General features: G+C 48.8%; 1 protein-coding gene across 3 annotated transcripts in view; it reads right to left on the minus strand.

Moving 5' to 3' along the window:
• ONECUT2 (one cut homeobox 2) overlaps positions 1 to 23,137 on the minus strand; it is a 53,382-nt gene extending 30,245 nt beyond the window's left edge. The window contains exons 1-2 of one of the 3 annotated variants that reach the window (XR_012498741.1): positions 21,359 to 23,137; positions 16,063 to 18,316 (exon numbers count right to left, since the gene is read on the minus strand). Coding sequence is in view for 2 of the 3 variants with exons in the window: in XM_074339913.1 (XP_074196014.1) it covers positions 2,374 to 2,399; positions 21,359 to 22,589 (1,257 nt within the window). In the remaining variant the exon portion in view is untranslated. Of the gene's footprint in view, positions 1 to 1,464; positions 2,400 to 16,062; positions 18,317 to 21,358 lie in introns of those variants that run through there. The other 2 variants (XM_074339913.1, XM_019755319.2) reach the window with 2 other exon arrangements.
• Positions 23,138 to 23,422: the final 285 nt, after the last annotated feature.

The raw sequence follows: 23,422 nt of genomic DNA on the forward strand, positions 1-23,422 counted from the left end.
TCAACCACCAGTCTACTTTCTGAATTTGACCACTCTAGTTATCTCATATAAGTAAAATCACACCATACGTGTGTGTGTGTGTGTGTGTGTGTGTGTGTATGTATCTGGCTTATTTCACTTAGCATAACATCCTCAAGGTTCATTCATATTGTAGCACGTCAGAATTCCCCTCCTCAAAGGCTGAATGATATCCCATTTTATTTATATACCACATTTTGTTTATTCATCTATCGATTGACACTTAGTTTGCTTCCACCTTTTGACTATTAAGAATAATACTGCTATGGACATGGATGTACAAATACCTCTTCGAGATCCTGCTTTCAATTATTTGGGATACTCAGTAGTGGTATTATTGGATCATATGGTAATTGTATTTTTAATTTTTTTGAGGAACTGCCATATTCTTCTCACAGAGGCTGCACCATTTTACATTCCCACCAAAAGTGCACGAGGTTTCCAGTTTCTCCTCATCCAACACTTGCTATTTTCTGTTTTTTGATAGCTGTCATCTCAATGGGTGTGAGGTCAAATAAATTTTTAACGTAAAGAACTGGCATTAGAGCTCTGAGAGAGAACCAGGCTTCCAGAGTCTGGGCAGCACCTGGCCACACATTTGCCAAAACTGAAGAGAATTTGCTTGCCTTGTTCTCTTCCAGGTACAAGTTCTCAGGGCAGGTTTCTCTAGACCCAATCATGTCCTCACCTCAGGTTCCAGAAGAGGTTCAAGTGATGCTAACCTGCCACCAAGAAGCTCCGCCCCCACTTCTTTCTCTTTAAAATGCTCCCTCCCCTCTGCTGCCCTGGACCCTCTTCAGAGGACCAGTCTTCACGGCCGGCCAGGCATGCCTTTCCCTGCATCCAAAGGGCCAGGACAGGGTGCAACTGTAACCAGACCCCACAGAGCCACCTGAGATGCACCTGTAGCTCAGAATTAATGGCATTAGGCGATCACTCAGGGAACAGAGCTGCAATTACCCCTTGGATGCTTTCTCCACGATGACCACACGTAGAACACCAAGAGGGGAGAGAGTAATGAATCACCAAGGGAATTAACTGGAAACCGCGCTAATTAGTGTTATAATTTTTCATGAAAACATTAATGAATATGAAATAATGTGGCCATGAAACCACTAGGACAATTAATCCTTGGGAGTAATTTGGGGTCAGGAAAGGATTCTAGAGACTGTTTCAATAGACTTGCCTGTTGAGAATTCAGAGGCCCATGGCTTCAAAATCTTGTATTAGCAAATAAGTTCCTACTTCAGAAAAAGCAACAGGGCTGAGTCGGTGGCCTCCTCCCCTGCTTCCCCTGCCTTCCCCTCCCTTTCTCCTTTCCTCCCTCCCTCCCTCCCTCCCTCCCTCCCTCCCTCCCTCCCTCCCTCCCTCCCTCCCTGTTCTAAGCATGAGCTTAGCAACATGCCCATAATTGTTAAGAGAGTCTTAAAAGGACATGGGGTAGGGGACTAAGGGTGGTGGTGGAAGTAAATAGTACTGCTGTGTGTTTCACCAGTTTGCAAGGATTACATCCCGGGACCAATGTGAAGTCTGGCAATCTCTCTCATCACAAATTCCACCAGTGATGTGTAAATTATGCTGAAGCTGAAAAATACATGCATCTAAGCACAATAGGGTATCACCTGTAGTGTGGAGGAAAAGAGAGGTAAATGTGCCAGGTGCAGTGCTAAGCACTTGTGGTATCTCATTTAATGTGCACACCAACGAGATGATGTTGGATGTCAACCTAATCCCCCCATTCTACAGACAGGGTAACTGAGGCTCACTGAAGTTGATCACTTGCCTGAGGTCACTTAGCTAGCTAGTAAGTGGCGTAGCTGGGACACATTTTGGATCTAACACCAGAGCTCATTCTCTCAAGGACAATGCCAAGCAATACTTTTAACATAAAAACTATGGGAGAGTTAGTGATTTAGACCAAATCTCCTGCTTCTATATGGAGATGTTACAAAAGATAACAACAACAACAACAGCTAAATTAGCAAGCATTCATGACGTGCCAGTTGTTTATTTTAAGCATCAGTGAGATGTGATCAAAAACTATGGTGAATGCTGCTGCCGAGTGCCATCCAACGGAAAGGCAGGGATCTTCAATGTGGGAAGCAGCGTGTGGAAATGTAGTAACAGTGTGTGACAAGTTTCAACTTGTTTGGTGCAGTCAGTCGGGTGTGAGCTATGGTTGTGAGACTGCATGTTTCAAAGTGTGCATAAATCATGGGTCATGGACAACACATTAACATGAAATGGGCAAATGGTTTCATCCTCCATCATGACAACACTCCATGTCACACATTGCTTCTGGTACGACAATTTCTGTCAAATAAAAACATTACGGTGTGTCCTCATCCACCTTATTCACCGGATCTGGCACCGTGCAACTTCTGGCTCTTCCCCAACGTCAAAGTGACCATGAAAGAAAAACATTTTGAATCGATTCAGGACATCAAGGCAGCCACGACAGCGTAACTAAAGACATTCACAAAAGAGGACTTCCAGAACTGCCTTAGAAAGTGGCAAGAACAATTGCACAAGTGTGTGAGAAACTAGGGGGAGTGTTTTGAGGGGGATTCATGGCAATGTGCCTTTTACGATAATAATTTTTTAAAAAATTTAAACATTCACTGTATTTTGTGATCACACCTCGTATATACATTAGCTCATTTAAGGTACACCTTATGATAAACCTATTGTCTGAGGCACAGAGATTACTATGGGCTAAATGTTTATGACCCCAAAATTCATATGCTGACATCCTAACCCCCAAAGGTGATGGTACTGGTAGGTGAGGCCTTTGGGAGGTGCTTAAGTTACAAAGACAGAAACTTTATGAACAGAATTAGTACCTTATAAAAGAGGCCCCAGAGTGCTCCCTGCCCTCTTCCACCATGTGAGGATATAATGAAAAGTCTGCAACACAGAAGAGGGCCCTTATTCGACCATGCTGGGACCCTGATCTTGGACCTCCAGCCGCTAGAACTGTGAGCAATAAATTTCTGTTGTTTATGAGCCACTCACTCTGTAGTATTTTCTTATAGCAGTCCGAATGGACTAAGAGACAAAGATAAACCTTGAAGATTCTAACGAATTCTGAAATGTTTATAGGCTAATTAACAATGCAACAAAGAGCAGTTCTGTAGGACTATTTTCTAAAATATTAAAGCAGTATTTATGGAATGCCAACTCTCCAATTATAGCTCTATCACTGTCAGTTCCCAGTAGAATGGAGTGGAATGGGGATAAAACTGAGAGGGTCTGTTTTGCTCGTCTTTAGTAACAAGGGTGGGTGGAACTGAAAGATAAGGCCTTTCTCCTCCTATGGTTTGTTTCCAAAGATAAGAGACTTTGGGAATCCCACCTCTTCACCAGGATGAATCCTCAGACAATTCACCCTATTTGCTTTCAAACCCAGTCTGGAATTCTACCCCGTTGGCTATGCAAATAAGACTTTTGTGTGCCCCAAAGGAAGTTAGCTGCCTTGAACTAGACTGTGAGCTGGTAAATAGGAGTCCCAGGACTCCAGTTAATCCATGAAAGAATTATGAATTTTGTTCACAGTGCTCAGCATCTGAGTAAATCAGCCTGCCAAACCATGGGCACAAAAACGGGAGGACTTCTTGGAAGGCTAAGCAAGTTCAGTAACCAGCGACAGCTTGTTATGACTAACTGGAGACTACATCTGCCTACTAAGGGTGTCATTTCTTCACATCCAGGGGAAGTGTAAGCACTGCATATTGATTCATAGGATGCCATTTCACATGTACGCAGAACAAATCCAGCTAAACAAAGTTATCTGCTCAGTGGAACTCAAAAATATTTCTCAATTTAATTTTAAACAGACCTCGATGTGAAGGAAATTTAATTAGGTAAGTAATATAGAACACAATGAAATGTCCGTCAAAATTGCTTCCAAAGGTTTAAAATGTTTTCCTTTTCAGACAATGTAGTTAGAGCAGCTGAGATATCTATGTTAGTACAATGTCTTGAAAAGTGAGGTGAGGAAATCAATGCGATCACGTCTTTGAATTAAGTATGCACAAATGAGAGCAACTGAGATCCATATAAATCAGCTCAAGTAGCCCTCTGTGTACCAGACCATTAGGGGACAGGCAGAGAAGAAGGACGATGCAAATAAACACATTGTCTGAGGGCATATACACTAATGGAGGCATCTCTAAACACCTGCATTAAGAATCAAGACAAAATTGTCAAATATTTGTAACGCTGCTTATGAATTTTAAAAATATGCCCAACATGTGGAACCTAAGGATAAAAATAACAACAAACCTTAGCCACTGTTAGAGTCATGAGTAAATCTTTTGATCTTTTTGATATCACCTTCCAATTGCTTCTATATTCATAGGCAAACCCTAAGCCAATTGTGCACACTGTTTGGATTTTATCAGCACAGAATAACCGAGATCTGAATGGGGTAGCTTAAGTTTTGTGTTTTGCTTTTTTCTTTAAATTAAAAAAATTTTTTCCTTTTTCTTTTTTTTTTTTTTTTTTTAATTTTTGGGTAGCTTAACTTTTGTAGGCAACAAACTTGGACTTTTGTTCCTCTGATGTTTGATGATTATTTCAGGGGAAAAAAATAGAAAAGTTTAAAATGAAGCACTATTTTAATATACATGTAGAACTATATACCGGTATAGTCATCTGGTGGGGCTGGAGGCAACCTCCTAGTAGGACACTAGAGTAATGTGACTGGTGATCAAAGGCGTTCCGTAGTTACTGAGTGCCAGGTATGGGTGAGGCACTGTGCTAGTGCTAAAAAGAAGGTGAGGGCGGCCAGATGGCTCAGTAGGTTAGAACGTGAGCTCTAAACAACAGGGTTGCTGGTTTGATTCCCACATGGGCGCCAGTGAGCTGTGCCCTCCACAACTAGATTGAAGACAACGAGCTGCCACTGAGCTTCTGGAGGGGGCGTCCTGATGGTTCAGTTGATTAGAGTGTGAGCTCTCAACAACAAGGTTGCCAGTTCAATTGCCGATGGGCTCTGGAGAAACATACTGTTCCCCAATATTCTCCAATAAAATAAAAATTTATAAAAAAAAAAAAGAAAAAAGGTGAAGGAGGGCAAAGCTCGGGGTCGCTGCCTGCCATGATCTAGAAGAGGTTAGGCATGTCCCCAAATAGTCATAGTACAAAGCAACATGGTTCCTGTCAAATTGGGCATAGGTGTGTTACTTGTATATAGCATAAAATACTAAAGTATTTTGAAATACTTCCACATTGATTTTATATTTGTTGCCAAATTTGTTTTCCCATCCTATCCTTACCATAGAAATGGCTTCCTGCAACAATAAAAGTGAGCCAAAATATATGGGATGAGGTAGAATGCAAAAAAAAAAGCTCCAATCTACTCTTTCCTGGACCCATGCTCCTGGCCATGTGACCTTGTGGTGCCCTCCTGCCCTGTCTCTGGCCTCAGCCATGTGACTTGCTTTCACCAATGGAATGTTACAGAGTACGTTATTGCTTGTGCTTTCCCCTTGGCCATTGCTATGAGAAAGGCATGCCCGGATCCCCCAAATGGTCCCAGGAGAGGATGGGAAACATGTGGAGTAGAGCCACCCACACACATGACTGAGCCAGCCGAACCACGGATGCACGGGCAATCCCAGCTGGAACCAGCCTAGATCAGCTGAATCTTGCAGATAGGTCAGAAAAAAAAAATGCTTACTGTTGAATGCCATGAGTTTTGGGGTGGTTTGTTACTCAGCACTGTTGTGGCAATGGCTAACTGATACAAAGCACATAATAGAAGTTCAATAAAATCTGGACTTTATTTCCTTTCTCTCTCCCTCCCCAACACCCAAAGCCATCTTGTCCCTCGGGTCACCACTCCAGGTAAGGAATTCTGTGGGGAAGTCATGAAGACAGGTCAGCCTGTTACCCGACAACTACTTTATACAAATCATCTCTACTACTTATATCGGCTCTCCAATGTGGACATATTATTCCTATTTTATAAAGGAGGAAACTGAGACTCAGAGAGCTTAAGTTAGAGCTAGTAAGTGGCAGTTAGAATTAATTGCCAAGCCTGTCTCACTCCAAAGCCAAAGGCCATTCATTTCACTGAGCTACCCTGCGGCTACCTCTGCAAGATGAGCTCTGAGAGAAGAGGGGAGCAAGGAGTGCTGGATGCCTCCAATCCCTTCCCAGTGTCGTATAGACACTGTTGCCAGGACTTGCCCTAGACTTCCTCTCGTTAGCTTGAGGCTCCTCACCCATCTCAGGTAGGGATGTTCACATCCCAGGGACTTCCAGAGCTCTAAGGAGGCAGAACACGGGCTCCTGAGCTGGTGTGGCTTCTGGTAGAAAAGCCCACGTTTCTGTGGATTTTCCTCCCTTTCTCCTCCAGTCCAATCATTTACCTGCTCCCACCTTGCCTTTTAATTGACTTTCCAGAATCTGCCTATGGAAGCCCAAATCTGAGGCTCCTGGAGGAGAACTGGTCAGGGAGGGGTGAGCTCAGCAGTACTGCCTGTCTCTGCCTCCTTGTCAAAGGAAACTTAGTGTGGCTATGCAAGGCACACAAATGACAACCCCTTCAATCAACTGCTTACTGAACATGCCCAATTATCATGCAGCCAGCAATGCATTCAATTAAAGGCATCAGGAAAAAAAAGTCTAAACTGTTTTAACACTGCATTTTGTTCACATATGCTTGGTCTTCCCAGTTTGTTACTCATGTAATGTGAATGTCAAAACAGAACTGTAAAAAAGATATAATTTCCACATAAGACATAGAGCAAATTACTTTAGTTTCAGTTTCTTACTAAAATTGAAATAATAATACAATCTGTTTTCTCTCAATCCTATACGGATATTGTGAAGGTAAATGAGGACTTATCTACTCAAATCTTTAATATCAAGCAAATCAAAGGTGAAAAAGCTAGTTAACTTTTTCCTGTTTTTCTTACTACTTAGTTCAGGACTGTGTATGCAAAACTGTGTCTAACATCCCTGAAAATTTCTCAACTACTGGGTCTCAAGGATCTCAAGCAACTATATTTATGTACTCATTTTCCAAAAGATAAGGGAATGAGAAAGGAACAGGGTGAACGTATAAATTTAAGATGTTGACACTGGCTTTTTGCTTTAGAGGTAAAGTTAAGTCAATAACAATCTAAGAATTTGCAATATATCAAGTAACAGCCATTTAAATGCAAATTTAGTTTACTGATAATTAAAAGGACTTAAAAGGGGAAACCAGTCCCTCTAATTTGCTAACGTGTTTGCAGGCTCAATTGTTCGGAAATGAATAACATTTTTGGCTTGGGTGGAAGCAGACAAACTTCCATTATTAACCAAGCCATGGTGAGGACTGTTTTCTGCATATTAAGTGTATGTCTCATTTCTGCTTAACACAAGAATCTATTTTGGGTTATGTAAGCAAATATATCTATCAATGATCAAAATATTTACAGAAAATACCCCTTTTCAAAAGGAGAAGCTAGAAAAGAATGCCAGGTATAAGTACACATACACAGCCCATTCCCCTCAGTGACTGAAATTAGGAGATTTATAAAGATAGGCAAGAGTCCATCAAATGACCTTACGGATATTGTGAAGGTAAATGAGGACTTATCTACTCAAACCTTTAATATCTAGTAAAGTCAAAGGTGAAAAAGCTAGTAACTGATGATTTGTTTTCAAATGCCATCTACTAACTTGGGGGTGGGTACAATGGGCAGAAACAGTGTCATATTAAGTTATTCACAGATATTTGTTGGCTGCCTGTTGTATGCACCCTCTGCTCTCATGGAACTTACAGTCTAATGGGGGGGGGTCACTGACAAGTTAGCAGGCGATACCTATATTCTGTGTGCAATGCGGGGGGGCGGGCTAGTCCCTGGGGATCCTGACTTAGGAGACCAGAGAAGACTTCCTAGAGGCAAGGACATCTAAGCCAAGATCTGAAATTAAGCTCAAGGCAATTGAGTAGGGAAAAAGTATTCTTGACCAAAGGAATGGCCTGATGTGTTTGAGGAGATGGAAGGAGCACAGAGTGAATGGGTGCAGTGATGGGAGAGGAGGCTGGAGGTGAGCAGGAGTCAGTCCACAGGAGCTGGTACACTCTGCTCAGGTATCTGGACCTCCCACCAGTGGTCACAGGGAGCTAACAAAGAGTTTTAAACAAGGTGTCATGTGGTCAGATTTGGGTTCCAAAAAAGTCACTCTGGCAAGGTTGGAAACTGGATGGGAGGAGGCAAGAACGGAGAATGGGAGACGCGTCAGGAGGCTGTTGATGTTGGTGATGGACCCAACTAGGGCAGCACAGAGGAGATGGAGGGATGTAGACAGGTATTTAAGAGTAATAATCCCCATGGCTAGTGTCATTGATGACGAGGAAAAGGCAAAAGAAAGGGTACGCGTTGATTTCCTGGTCTGGTTTGAGAGGCCATGTACAAGGTGATGAGAAGAGATTCCTATTTGGTGGTGGTGATGAGGGGTTGCTGCAGGGGCAAAAAACTGAGTTCCCTTTTAGATAAACAGAGTTTGAAGACTTTCAGATAAAGATGTCCAGATACAGAAGGAAATAGGGACCTGGAGCTCGGGAGCGACACCAGGGCTAGAGACAGACCTAGAAGTCCTCAGCATAAAGAGATGATAACCAAATGGATGAGATCTTCCAGGATGAGTACACTGAATAGATGGACAGAGCAAGAGGAGCCCAGAAAGGAGACTGAGAAAGAGTGACCAGAATGCTAAAAAGAAAAATAAGAGCCTATAGTATTTCAGAACACAGGGGAAGGCAGGGAGAGGAAAGGGTGGTCGGCAGTGTGTCAAATGCTGCAGACAGGCCAAATTCAGAACTGAGACGTGTCCACTGGATTTGGCTACAAAGACCTCATTAGTTATATTGATAAGAGCAGGTCTAGTAAAAAGGAGTGCTTGGAACCAGACTGCAAAGGGCTGAGGCTGAAGGAAGAGGTAAGAAACATTCAATGAGTTACAACTCCTCTTTCTAGCAGTGAAGGGAGGGAAGAGATAAAGCTACAACAGCTGTTGGGGGAGCATTTTTTAAAAAGATAAGACAGACTGGAGCACAAAAAATGCTGATGGGAAGAAGCTAATGAAGATGTTATAAAAGCACAGGAAATGTTGGGGTCCTGAAAAGATAGGGGAGGCAGGAGCCCAGAGTCAGGTCTAGGAATCGGCCTTCTCCAGGAAGACTGTCTTTTCCTTTTCAGAAGACTTTTTTTTTAAAATGATGAGAAAGGTTAGATATTGAGAGTGAACAGAGAATTCTCTCTTGTGCCTTAAATATAAAGCGAAGTGAACTCAGTTCACCGAGTTCATTAGATATACTGCATAGGCAACTGAATCTAAGATTTTTAAAAAATCTTTTAGATTTGGAAATGTATGTATCACACTGTTTCAGAAAAGCAAAAAATTCTTTTACTCCACACATTTTTCAGTATTTTGAGTCAAAGAAGACTATAGGAAAGGTCCTACTTACATGGCAGTCTTGTCAGAATATCTCTTAAAAACCACATTGAGTTCACTAGAAAGGATATGTCTTTAGTACAAGCCCTTGCAGAGTGAACTGCCTTATTTTAATAAATGTAGTGATGCATATAAAATAGACAGTAAAAAAGGACTTTGCTGGCTGTCAAATCCATGTTTTATTGGAAAAGATTTTGATAATATAACCCCAAAACTATTATGATATGCATGTCTGTAAATTCAAGATCATACAGCCTGAGGAAACTGCTTTAATCAGTGTTTCTCAAATAGATTTGAAACCAGTTCTTAGATCTGATTCACATATGTTCCTGTTCATTGTTAGAGCCAAATTTTAGGTATTTAGACAGAAAATTATTTTTCACATTGAGAATCAATGCTCTGTCATATTTGTTTTGTTTTGGGGTGGATTTTCCTCCTTTTCATCCAACAGCAACTTGTAATTTAAAGATTGATTGTCACAGGGAAGAAAAATCTCATTTATCATACCCCTGATTTTCTTTTAAAGGGGACACACTTGTCTGTTTCAATGTTCTACCTCCCTGAGAACCACTTTAGCAACAAATTTGGCTTGAACTAAAGTTCCTTGAAATAAAGCAAAAGTTTTACATTTTAATTAGCTTTGGGAAGTCAAGGACCATTTTACTAGAAACCCAAAGAGATGTGTGTTGTGTCCAATCATAGATCAAAAGAACCCACCTGCGTCTTTTCTCTGGAATGAAAACACAAATAAAGCAGAGCATCTGATTGAAAATGGCCAGAGTCAGGGGCCAGCGCCTAATGTCAGTTCTCACCTTGGCCAGGGCCAGAGGACTCCATTGTGTGGCCTGGGGGAAATGACGTAGCCCTTGGCCCAAAGAAGCAGTGGAGAGGTCCTTCTTAAAGGGAACCCCAACAAGGATGACTCCCAAGCAATCAAACCCAGGTTTTAGATTTATTTGAGGTAGTGATGTTCCATAGTTGGCTCTGCCTGCAACATTCTGTTGATATCAACATTCTGCTGATGTAAAGTGAGAATATTTTATTAGTATAATGGAAGCCATGTTTTCAAAAACCAGGAGCACAGAGGTGTGTGTGTGTGTGGGGGGAAGCATCCATGTGTGTACCTGTGTGAAGGGCAACCAGACTCTAAACCTTGAGAGGAAATGCTAAATCTGAAACGTGTTTAGAACTGCAATTGGTGCCTGCAGAAGGCAGTAACATGGAGAAAAACAGTTCAGTCCCTCCGCCTCCCAACAGAGGTAACGTTCTTCCTCTTCGGAAGGAAACCGGGGGCGTTTAGCATCTTTTGTCCTCTCACCGCCATTGCCTCCTCTCCCTTTGTTATTGCTGACCTCACATGGAGAACCGAAGCCACATGGGAAAACTGAGGCCCAGTTCCGTCTGGGAAGCGCTGAGATCTAGAGAGCTGGAGATAAAGATCAGGATGCTGTTCGGCTTTAACCCGGGCAGACCGCCTAAATGCCTTCTCTGGTTGAGGTGGAAACTCGCTCAGACTGCAGCCCAGGCGCATGGCTCTCGGGGCGCTGTTCGTGGTGCTGAAGTCCTCGCTGAGGCAGCAACCCACCCACAGGCGCTCCGCTGCAGGGGCTGCGGGCCAGATCGAGGTGAGGCGAATTTGGAAACCGTTGTCGCCCACAGAGCTACAGCCAGCTCCACAGTTTGGCTCCAAGTCTAGCTCACTGGCTCCCTTCTTTGCAATTGCAAAATGGCTGGTTCACGTTTTATCTTCCCTGGGGACTTCAGAGAGCCCACCTCTGGCTCGCTGTTTTGGCATATCTCTTTCTTGATATCCTCCCTGCCGATACTAATTCTCTTCCACCCTCTCACTTTTGTACAATATTTTTACCTTTGCAGAGCACCTTACGGTTGGCACAGCCCTCACTGGCACAATCAACTGAACCATTTCTCTTATACGCATAACCATTCTCCTTCTCTCCCACCGATATTTTTGCTTTCTCTGCCCTTCCTCCCCCAAGCTCTTTCCATCTAAGCAGGAGACTATTACCTCAATGTGTAGGGTGGGCGAATCACCTGACCCACCACAGCAGAACGGCTGATTTCTCCTTGGTAATGAATGAGAAGAGGCAAGAGGTTAGAGTCCCAAAAGACCAGGAAAAGTCCCTAAAGAAGTTTCTTGGAAAATATAGTGGTCAAGAGGATGAGGAACGGGGACCCAGATACTAGGAACAAAGTGAAGGAAGGGGCCTGGGCCTTGTGGGAAGTGCAGGATTCATTGCAGTGAGGCGACTCCCGGCAGGTGGCGCTCTAGCTCAAGGTGCTCTTGGTGGAAACCTTAACTGCTGGCTCCACCTCAAACCTTCTTTCTGCTAAATAACCCCTCAGCCATGTTTGGAGGTCTGTCTTGCTCTTGATCCAAGCACTTATCCCGACTATATTCCTGCTAAAAAGCACCGTTTGCACAATTCTATTTACCGTAATGCACAGGGATGGAAAGAACATAAATAGAAAAGAGAGGGTTAATGGGAAGATTTTTTTCTGGTGTGATTGATGGTGCTCAGATCAAAACTGTTTAATCATCAATAACATGATTCAGCAACTGGGAAATGTAAACAAGTTGTGCAACTGCTTGCTTTGGTCAAGGGAGTTGGGTCAAGTTTGGGGAAGGCAATGCCAGCAGGAGGCCCCCTCCCTCCCACCAGGGCAGAGCTAGCTGTGCCTACAGCCTGACTGGCATGACCTTTGGCTTTTGCAGCACACACGCGGTTGGACAGGGGTTAATGGCACTTTGCAGGGAGCTCCAATTGAGTAAACAAAAATGCCTTGCCCTGTTCTAATGGAGCGCATTATTCTGAGGCCTAAGCCGTCATCCAAGCCCCTGCAGCTGCTCTGTAGGTCAGCGCTACCAATAAAGCAATTAGCCAATGAGAAAACTCTTCTTCCCCGAGGGGAACTCGAGGGTTTTGTTGCAGTTGCTGTGCTTTGCTTTGGATTTTTAAACAGGCAATCCAAGTTGATCTGAGCCTCTTACATCAGACTCCGGGATGAGGACAGTGAAATTGTGTGTTTGCTGAGTGTGATATTTGAAGGGACTGGTCCCCTGTTCAACACAGCCTGGAGAACTCACTGCTTCCTGTTCAATTAACCTGAACCATAGCTGAACTCTGCCCTTTGAACTCACTCAGCAGATAAATACATTAGCTCACCTAAGGAATCATTAATATTTTTCAATCACATAAAACAAACATGAAAGTCTCAACACAACCCAAGAGATAGCCAATTAGAAATAGCACATGTACCATGCTGAAAAAAAAAATCACAAATGGGTATTATTTACAGAACAAAAAGGATCAAGGAAGAAACGAAATTGATCATGCCAACGGTTTTGGAAACAAAGGGGACTTTCATTTTCATATCTGCACACATGAGAGTTACTGAGCAATATTTAGCAATTCCTATTCCATCTACGCTGCTCTGTGAGCAAAGTTGTAACTTACACTTGGTCTAGTTTCTACCTACTTCCATCAGAACACACAACTCCAAACCCCATCTTTTCTGAAGTGACCTCAGTGTCCATGTTCATACACAGAGGCCAAAATATTGGATTTTGAGAGGACAATTCTGTTCCTTATTTGCAACAAATGAATCAAAATAATGTTTATGGAAGTATTACTGCTTTGAAGTGAATCAGCTTAAATGAACCAAGCTAGTGGCTTGATTGAAATAATTTTGCAGTAGAAAATGATATTCCTGAGATGTTGCTACTCTAGCATATAAAGAGATTTTCTTTGGTGGAAAAAAGAGAGAGAGGAAGAGAATGGGGGGGGGGAGAGAGAGAGAGAGAGAGAGAGAGAGAGAGAGAGAGAGAGACTAAATGCATCCATTTTGTTCTTATCCCTGCATGTCACCTTAGAAGAATGAGAAAAACATCCCCAATCTAGTCATTACACATTTCAGTTTGATTCAATTTCACTTCCCACAATTGTGCCTCCTGACCCCTCCCCTCCTACCCCCTTTTCATTTTTGTTTGGTTTGGAGTGTGGGCTTAATGCCCAGCTATCCTAGATGAGAACACTTAAAGGAATATCACAAGCGCGAAGGGTAAATCTATTGAACGAGGGTCTTTAACTATGTGGTTTCCTTAAAGGGAAAGGTTGGATCAATAGGATCAATATGAAAGGTTTCCCTGGCCCTGCATAAAAGGGTAAGGGCTTCTCTTTTCACTGGTTTAACTTTACTCTCTGACAAATGCAAATCAATGGATCTGTGTTTACAACAGATTCCCTAACAGACTCAACTTGGGTAAAGCCCAGAGCCTCGCCCTGGGAGTGGGGAGTCCAAGCTTTCTCCAAGAGGATACCTTAGGGCAGAGCTCCATCCTGAAAGCCCTGGGGATGGAGTGCCGAGTGAGCTGGCAATGGCTACCAATCACCCTTAATGAAGGGGCTTGCTGCCCATGGGGATTCTGATGCTGCGCCTGTAGCCTCTCCAAAGAGGGTAGAAAAATGGAAGAAACAGGTTCCTCCAAGGACGTCTCCACCCAGTGTAAATATAAAGTCCAAATTCCTGGGATCTGGTGAGCTAGCCAACCTTGTTTCCTGCCAAAATAGATTTGGGAGGCTGACGACACAGAGGAAGCTGAAGTGAAATATCTTCAATTGGAGCGGCACGAGTATTTGCGATCTAGAATGCCCTTTCTTAGGCGGTAACTGGCTCTCTTAGCAATGATAAAGCAAACCACTAAAACTATGGATTTCCCCCCCTTAATTTTACCTTTCCCTTTAAAAATGTGATGCTTTCCAGAGATTACATGACTTCAAGTCAATACCAGTTACAGAGAAATTATTTTTCTTCCTGCAGGAGAAAGTATATGTATATTTGATTACACGAGCCAAAGTCCAATGCTGATTAAATTACGTTGGAGGTGTGCTTCCAACCCAAACAAAGTCTGCTTTCTACAGAAGAGTAATGGATCTTCAAATGGCGAGAGAGGCGCCAAGGTGGAATGCAGAGCCTCCCTTCCCTCTGGGACAATTTGTGTGGGACAGTTTTTCACAACAAATGTCCACAGCTTCTAAGAATCCTGCTCAAGTGAGACTACCTTTGTCTGCACAGCTGCAGCCTGCCTCTTTGCCTTGCCTGTCTGCACCTTGCCAGGCATCAGATGGGCTGAGTTACCCAATCGACTTCCCTCCCTCCCTGGCCCTACAGAAACCTATGCATATTTTTCAGACTGTTTGTCTTGAGTGAGACATGGAAATGAAAAAGCCTTTCCCAAAGGCACTGAAGTGGGTTAGGGGGACAGACTGGGTGGTAAGGGGTGCTGATGAGTCCCTAGCCCATCTTGAGCAGGCTCTGCATCTGATAGTTTAAATGCCGCCATTGGGCTTCCTCATAATGGTCTCTCCCCACCAAGAGAAGCATCCCCCTGGATGAAGCGACTTTCCCCAGGTCAGGAAATACAAGGGTCTCTGAGAGGTCGGGGAGAACATGATCCAGAGGGTCTCTGATGAAGTGTAATCAGGAGGCCTCAATAGTCACCCTTTTCCCCAGGGCCCTTTATCCAGGCAAATATTTCTATTTATTCTCTCCTCATTTCCCTTCCTTTGGCAGGAGCCCAGAAACGAAATCTCTCTGCTTCTCCTTTGAGGCTTCCATTTCTCCAGGGATCCCACTAGTGATACCACTTTTCCTAAAGACACTGTCTGCCAACGCCAGTCACCAGCCACAGCATGGTGGGGCCTACCACTTTCTTCTTGGGGATTCTTCAACACCCTTCCTCTGACCTTCTTTTAGAAAAAGGTTCTAACTGCTAGAAAACCAAGTGGTGGCCCAAAAAATGAAGTTTTGGGTTGAAGACAGCAGGGGAAGGAGACTTGCTCTCTCCGGGTTCAGGCCTGGAGCTCTGGAAGGTGAAGCCACCCAGCGTCCTGTTGTCTCTGGGAAGGCCTGACTCAAGAGGGCAGTGGGGCAACTTTCCTCTTGGAGACAACAGAGAATCTGGGGGAATCACTTTCCCTTCTGGTCTACCCTCACCATTCACCAGGAATCCCACCGTTTTGGGATTCTAAGACGGAGATAAAGGGGAATCAAAGACCCTACCCTCCAAAAGTCCACTCACCCCTCCCCCCCCAGAACGCTGAGGCACTTCGTGTGGGGCATGTGGAGAGGCGCCAGTTGTCTTCCTAACCAGAAGGAAACCACCCGCAGCCCTCACCCTCCTTAGTTCCTACATGTAACCACTGGTCACCTGACCTAGTTCACTGCAGTTTTCAGGAGTGGGGTAAGGGCAGTTCCAACTAGGAACCAAGGAGCTATATCGAAGCTCCCTTCTTTAAGGTGGGAAGATGACCCCAATCTAGGGAGGACAGAAAAAAAACAAAACCAGATAACCCTTTACACCTCAAAGCAGAACGATACAAAATCCCCCCCCACACACACACCCACTCTTTCCTTCTTCCTTTTTCTCATGTCGTTCTTGGAGAAGCAAGGAAAATATTCCTTTCCTTCCAGATTGAGAACTTCTCTGGAAGGAAAAGCTTAACTTCTCCAATTGGAGGAGTTATAATTAAAGACAGGAAAAACAGAACAATGCAGCTCTTATCTCACCTTCACTACCGTCCCAGCTCTTTCTTTCTGGTCACATTCACCTTAGTGTTCCTTCTGGAAGAATAAGCCACCATTTGTCAAGGGGAGCGATTGGCAGGATGTTGGAGGTCTTTCCCACGGACAGACAGGAAATGCTTAAAAGTTCTTTCTTTTCCAGTCAGTGCAGGTGACTCAGGGAAAACCTCCCTACCCTGCTAGGTCTGACACGCCGTTTTCGGAGGGGGGGGTTCTCTTCAGCTGGTGGGAGGGGAGGTGGTGGTGGTGGGTTCCCCAGTCTGGTTTCTTACTTCCAGCCGGGGTAGGAAACAAGCTTTTTCCCTGGTTGGCCCAATTATCCCGGAACACAGCAGGCAATTCTCAGGGAGGAAGCCCAGGATTTTGTCATTGGGGCCGCATTTAATTGCCCAACTAATGCAACTTTGCCGAAAGTTTGCGAATGGGAACATTTAATGCGGATGATACTTCTCTTTTAATGAGAACATGGAGGGATAGGAGGGGATCCAAGGCTCAGGAAGCCCTCAAGAAACTGCGCGGTTAGCAGGCAGCTTTAGAGACGTCATTTCCAAAGTTGGGCTTGGTCGTCCCCGCATATCGAGAGGACGACTCAATTTCCTGGTTTCGAGGGAGGAAAGAAGTTGCCCCGGACTCTGCTGGACCAGCTGTGGGCCGTGAGGGCCCGGGGGCGACGGTTCCTCAAGGACAAGAAAGCTGGGAGGATGCGGGTACCCGGCCCGCGCAACGTCTTCTCACCCGCAGAGCCCGCGGCCAGGAGCGCAGAAAACGGTGTGTGTGCGCTGGGGGGCTCGGGAAGATGGCAGGCAACCCCTCAACGGTGAGAGAAAGCCTCGGTGAGGAAGGGGGAGGGCTGGGGCCCGCGCGGGGGAGGAGCTGCGGCCAGATGCGAGGACCCGCCCGCGGCTGGGGAGCGGCTCCGCGGAGCGCGAGGGAGCCGGGGCGCTGGCGAGCGCTCTGCTGGGAAGAGCGCACCGTCGGGCTTACTGGAAACGCGCCGGATCAGGTTCCAGATCAATGAAATCTGGGTCCACAGGTTTACGTTATTGTTGCCAGCATTAATGCTCTTTTAATCTTCTAAACATTATCAGCATCGATCTCCCTCCATATACACATTTGTCTGAGAAAGTGACATAACCACACAGTGGAAAGGCTGCAACAAAAATAAATGCGCAGCCTCTTGTGTCGAGGGCGCGATGAGACCGGGGCTACTTCTAGCGCGGGGCTTCACTACCTTCGCTCGCGTCCGGCCTCGCGTCCACCCTAATGAGCATGAGGAAGGTGTTCTCGAGGCACCAGGGGCTTGACCAAGCAAGGACAGAAGCGAGCTTTTCAATTATTAATCTGACCAGCCAGCAGCCGAAAATACCGTGTGTTCCGTATCAACGTGGGTCGCGTGCGGCCTCTCAGGCTCGGATTCGGAACTAAACTTCCGGGGTAGCCGGGCTGAGCTGGGCTGGGAGGCGGACTAGCGGGAGGGACGGTGAAGTGGGGGTGCTCTGCGAAGGAGGTGCCCCCGCCCTTGGTTTAGGAGGTGCGGGTCGGCCTGCGTAGCTTAATACGTCGCCGCGCCCTAAGGAGACACGCACACAGTGGAGCCCCCGGCAGGAGCCGCTAAGCACTGCCCTGCCCTGCTCCACCGTTGCGGGTGTCAGGTGGCCCTGGTGTCATCTTGGCGGGTTGGTTAAGGGCCCTCCGCTGCCTGCACTCAGTTGGCTTCAGATTGACCGCTGGGAGTTGGTGCCTGAAGAAGGCCTTGCGTCTGTCCGCCGCAGGGACTGAAGGCAAGTTCCGCGGAGCAGACGACCCCAGGAGCCCGGGTTACAGGGCATGTCGTCGGGGGCTCGGCTCTGTCTTCTGGGCGGTGGAGGAGAACACGCCCGTCACTGAGGCTTTGATTTTCCTCTGAGGGGCGCCAATCCAAGTTCTTGCCTGGGTTCTCTCCCTTTTTTGTTAGTGTTTGTGTTTGGTTCAGTTTGGTTCAGAGGCTTCTTGGGCTCGAAGCCCGAGAGTGTTGGTTCTCGAACCCGCGGGAGTTTGTCCTCGCAGCCCCTTGCCCAGTTACTAAAAACTGCCCCGCGGGAGCGCGCCTTTGGAAACGGCTGAAGACGCCCGAATGGGCGCGGTTGCAGCCACTTGCTGCCCTCACCACCCTTTCCGAACGAAACCGTGTACTTGGAGTCCATTTTTCTGAATTCCAGTGCTGGGCAATCCGGGTTTCTCCAACGCCTTCTCCCTTAGGCTGTGGATACACCGAGGAGGAGGGCAAGGTGGGGGAAGAAGGACCTGGTTCTGTTGCGAAGGGGTGTACTTCACTTAAGGGTGACGTGTGCCGGCACTGGCCCAAATCAGACATCTTAATTCTCAGGTCATTCAAACCCCTGTCTGTTTGGGCCTCTGGCAAGACCCAGAGGAGTCCAAAATGAGAAAGAAAAAGAAACTGAAGAGAGACAGATAGATAGACAGGATAGAAAGAGGCCTGATCTGGGCGAGGTGTGTGTGTACCGTCTGACCCGAGGTGTGCAGCTGCCCTGTGGAGCCACTGGGCTTGTTTAACCCCGGGAGCCAAACGGTGTGGGCCCTCGGCGGCGTCCCGGCGGGGATTCCGATCGATACTCCTGGCAGAGAAGGCCTCCGCTTTTCTTCTCCACTTGCTCCTGTTCCCTAGTGCTCCTGAGCACATAATACCTACTTACCAGTCCCAGCTTCCGCGGCAGTGTCTGAAGAGACTGATCTACTGACCCCACACTGAAAAGCCTTCTATGTAATAATAACCACTCCACACACTTGTAGTTGCTGATAAAATGGCCAGATAAAAAGGCTAAAGCTCTTGTCCCTTTTCAACTTGGGGTAATAAAACAGACACACGTTTGAATGCTTGAGCAAAGCGAGGTCCTCAGCAGGAATTTCCCATGCGCTAAAGGAGGCTTTCAGTCTTCTGAGGAGGTGGTTTCAGAGCTCTTCCTCCGAAAGTCCCCCCACCCACCCACTCCCCCAGGCCCGACCCTCAGGGAGGAGTCTGTCCAGGACCCTCCCGGGGTGGAGGGTGGGACTGGGGACCCCCGGGGATGCCATACAATCCCTCACCCGAGCGATGCTTGGGGCCGTTGTAAAAGCTGAGACACACTAACACCACTTTCAGTTACACAGACAGCAAGGCAGTTTTCTTTTTTTTTTAAATCTCTGTCCTTTGCGCGACAGGCGTGAGGGGGCGGCAGCGCTCTGAGATGGGCTGGAGTAGAATAGCTGTCATCCTGCTTTTAACTGTACCCCCCAAAGACCAGCTGCCAAGTGCCTTCTGGCCGCCTGTGCCCAGGAAGCCAGCACACGCTACGCTAGCGCTGGCGGAGAGGGAAGTGGGGTGGAGGGAGCTAAGACAAAGGGGTACCACACTGTTCAGAACTGCCAGTACGCCTCCAGCTATTGCTCACCGCTGCTCTCTCTATTCACGGTTTAATCTTTTCTAGGAACCAACAGTAAATCAGAGAAAAATGTAGGCGAGGATTAAGAGTAAGCTAAAGGAGAAACATAAAGTAGATTTCTAAATCCAAGCAAAAGTACTTGGAGTCCACCGATGTTGAGAAGCTCTTTGGGGGAAAGCTAGTTTTCTTTACCTTCTCAGATCAACACTGCAATAGAGGGCAAAGGCTGAGGTGGTCAGAGCGGAAACGCGCCCTCTTGGAGCCTAGGTGAACACGCGGCTTGTCACACATCCCAGACCTGTCCGGCGTCGGCTGAGTGCACACCATAAGCCTGGCTCAGCGGTACGAGGAAAGCCCCGGGGCGCGTGAGAGGAAGCCTGAGCTCCCCGCTCCGGAAGCGCGTTGTGTGCAGCCGCCTCCGAATCGCGCGCGTCCCACTACCCGTGCCTAAGTAAATCACTGCCACCACGACTTGTCTCCCAGATGTCCCGCGGATCCCGAGAGATGGCTCCAGTCCTAGAGAAGCTGCCCAACCCCGTATGCAGTAGGGTACTGTGTGTCCTCCCCAGTGGAGTACCTGAACACTTTGCCTCTCTGGGCCAGCGGCTCGGTCCTCGGGGCAGCGCAATTACCACGCGCACCACGCTGGGTCTGTGCGCACAAAAGCGCGCAGCTACGTACCAGTCACAGCCACTGCTGCGTTTTTCTCTATCGCTCCCGCCGCCCACACAGGAGGTGTCTGTACTTCTAGAACAATAGAGGGCTGTACCTCGCGGCTTGGCCGCTAGAGGAGGCACAAAGAGCCAAGCCGGCTCCAGAACAATGTACCCGGCGCGGCGCGTCCACTCGTCCCCTCCCGCAGGCTGCCAGCCCTCCCCGCTGCCGCGCTACGCGCACAATCAACGTCCGCTTAATGCAAAGGCGGAGCCTGTAGCCCGCGGCCAAGATGCATTAACAAACCTGCATCTTAATTTCTCAGCGTTTCTTCCCGCGAGCTCCTAGCTTCTCTCTGAGCCCAGCCAGTCCTCGGCAAATATCAGCAAACGCTCGGAGAGGAGCAAGGGTGGCTGGCGAGTGAGGAACGGTACTCTGCATTCTTAGTTTCTTTCCCCCCATTCTCCCAGAGGTAAATGTGGCAGTCCCAACCTTCGTCCTTACACCCTCCCCTCGCGGTGGGCAGTGACACGGGAGCCGGCCTAACCCGGCTCTTATGGTCAGAAAGTACCCCCCGCCAACGCCAAGGCCGGAGAAGGGCTTGGAAGCGCTGCTATCATCTGGCCACCGTTCCCGGCGCGGGCAGGGCTGTGACTCTTGCCAGTGACCAAAGAAGTTTGCCTGATATGGTGGGTAGACGGAGAACAGAGATTCCCCCCACCCCCTTAAGAAGAGGAAAGCTCCTCAACTGCCTCCACATAGAGAGACTAGGCAGCCTGGAAAACTGAAATGTATTGTCTAAGCAAGAGTTCAAGCGCACAGGATTTTGAATAAGCGCAATTCCTGGTCTCTGTGAGTTCTGGAAAAAGAGGGCTCCTAGCGGACACCGGGCACCCCTATCCCGCTTGGGAAAGAGAGGGCAAACTTGGCACATTGAGGGGTGGGCGCATGACATATGTGTGTGTGTTGGAGAAGGGTGTATGTAGGTCAATGAAAGCGGGTAGACAAGGAGAGAGAGAAGTAAGGAAAAGGGCGAGGAGGAGGAGAGAAATGAAATGCAAGGAGAAATACAGTCGCGAGGAAATGGGAAGTGTGCAGGGGAAAGCAGGAGGGAACCGAAAGAAGTGCTAGGCGCGCTGACCTGGGGCCACAAGCATGCGGGAAACCTCTCCCCACCTGCCTGGCTCCAGGCAACCCCCTGGGCTTACCTGCCAGGCGTAAGGCGGACATGCGCTGGAACTCCGGCTCCTGCAACCACTTCCACATCCTGCGGAAGGTCTCCCTGCCAGATTTGAGTTTACTCCACGGTTTTGGATTCCGGAGCAGGTCGGAGAGAGTCCCCTGAGACCGGCACAGCACCCTCTGCGCGAAGATCGCCTGCGGGATGCTATAGCGCTTCAGCTCCGCGGTGATGCGCTGGGCCACCTCTTTGGTGTTGATCTCCTCCAGCTGGCCGGATGTGGCCACCTGCGAGCCCGACGAGGATGAGGGTGGCCGCTCGCGGCTGGGCGCCAGCACCGGCCCGTGGGACTGAGCGTGGCCCGGGTGGTGCAGGCCGTTGAGGTGCGACATCATGGCCGCGGGCGGGGTGCCCAGGCCGCGGGACAGGTGCTGCTCACCGCGGGTCAGCATGGCAGTGTGGTGCGCGTCGAAGTTCGGGCTGAGCATTTTGTCGTGGCCCGGCGGCCCGTAGTTGGGCAGGCTCTGCTGCGCGTTGTGGAGGCCGCCCAGCCCGTTGCCCAGCGGCGTGGCAGCCAGCGGGGACAGGCTCTGGCTCATGCCAGGCATCTCCTTGTAGGGGCTGTAGAGGTTGTTCATGGCCGGGAGCCCGCGCTCGTCGCGCATGAGGGTGAAGCTGCCGCTGACGTTGCCCGACAGGCGCTGGTGGTGGTGGTGGTGGTGGTGGTGCGGGTGGTGGTGCGGATGCGGATGGTGGAACTTGTCCGATACGGTGGAGATGGGCGGCAGCGGCTGGAGAGGCGTCAGCGTAGTGTAGGTGTTGCTCATGCCCATGCCAGGCGGGGACGAGTCGCAGGACATGCTCATAGCGTGATGGAGCGGGATGGAGAGCTCCGGCCGGTAGTCGCCGCCGTCCAGGATCGAGGCCATGCTAGTGACCATGGCCGAGCGCGACGCCGCCGCTGCTGCCGCTGCCGCCGTGCCCAGCTCCTGGTGCGCTGCTGGCGGTGGCGGCGGCGGGCCCCGCAGCGAGCCAGCAGCACTGCGGCCCGCGTGGTGGGGGCTGGGGCTGGCCAGCAGCTCCTGCTCATGGCCCGGGCCCGCGCCGCCGCCCCCACCGCCCCCGCCGCCGCCCCCGCCGCTGCCGCCGCCGGCCGGCCCGTGCAAAGTGCCCAGACTTTCCATTGTCAGCTCCGGGTTCATGGCGCAGCCTTCTAGTTCTTTGGTGAGGCATCGATAGGCGGTGTAGGCAGCCTTCATTCAGTCCATCGGGGCACGGGGGTGGCGGGGGCGGCGGGGGCGGCCGGCGGGCTGGCAAGGCGCGCGTGGCGGAGCTCGGACGCGGGATCTGGGAGGGCGCGGGAGTGCGTGAGTGTGTGGAGGGGGAGCGTGCGTGCGGGTGTGCGCCCCGGGCTGCGGGCGGGCGGGCGCGCCCGGGGTGGGGGCGGGGTGGGGGCGAACGGGGCGTGCGTGCGGGAGAGGAGAGTGGGAGGGGAGGGAGGGAGGGAATCACCGAGCCCCGCCGCTCGGGCCGGCGCGCTGCCTCGCCATGTCCCAGCCCGCTCCGGCGCCGACGTCTTCTGTTTGGGTGAGCGGGAGCTGTCCAGAAGGGCTCTGCCGCTGGCCGGGGCAGCCAACCTACCCTCCCGGACCCGGGGCGGGGCAGCGCCCGATGAGCGCCGCAAACAGCCACTCCGAGGACGCGGCAGGCCCGGGAGGCGGGCCTCCTTCACGGAACTGCCAATGGCTTAGGAGGGGGCGGGGCTGCCCGTTTCATGTTTGGCTGACGGCTCTGTGTCTTTTTTTTCCTCTGGCACTGGAATCAAACGTCAAGGAGAGGGAGGGAGGGAGGGGAAGAAGGGGTAGTGGGTGAGAGAGACGAGACTGTGAGTGAGGGACAGAAATTATGTTAAAGATGCGCTGTGTCCCTTTTGAGAAGCTGCGTTCTGAGGAAAATGGCATTGCTTCAGTTCACTTCGCCTCACCCCAAAGCTTTTCTCCAGGCTAGGAAGCCGGGAGGAAGAGACTCCGCTTTGAGCTGGTGTAAAAAACACACGTCTCCTAGTAAGCCACTTCCTAAGCGTCCCTAGCTG

Source organism: Rhinolophus sinicus, linkage group LG09, assembly GCF_036562045.2.
Source record: "Rhinolophus sinicus isolate RSC01 linkage group LG09, ASM3656204v1, whole genome shotgun sequence".
Lineage (NCBI taxonomy): Eukaryota > Metazoa > Chordata > Mammalia > Chiroptera > Rhinolophidae > Rhinolophus > Rhinolophus sinicus.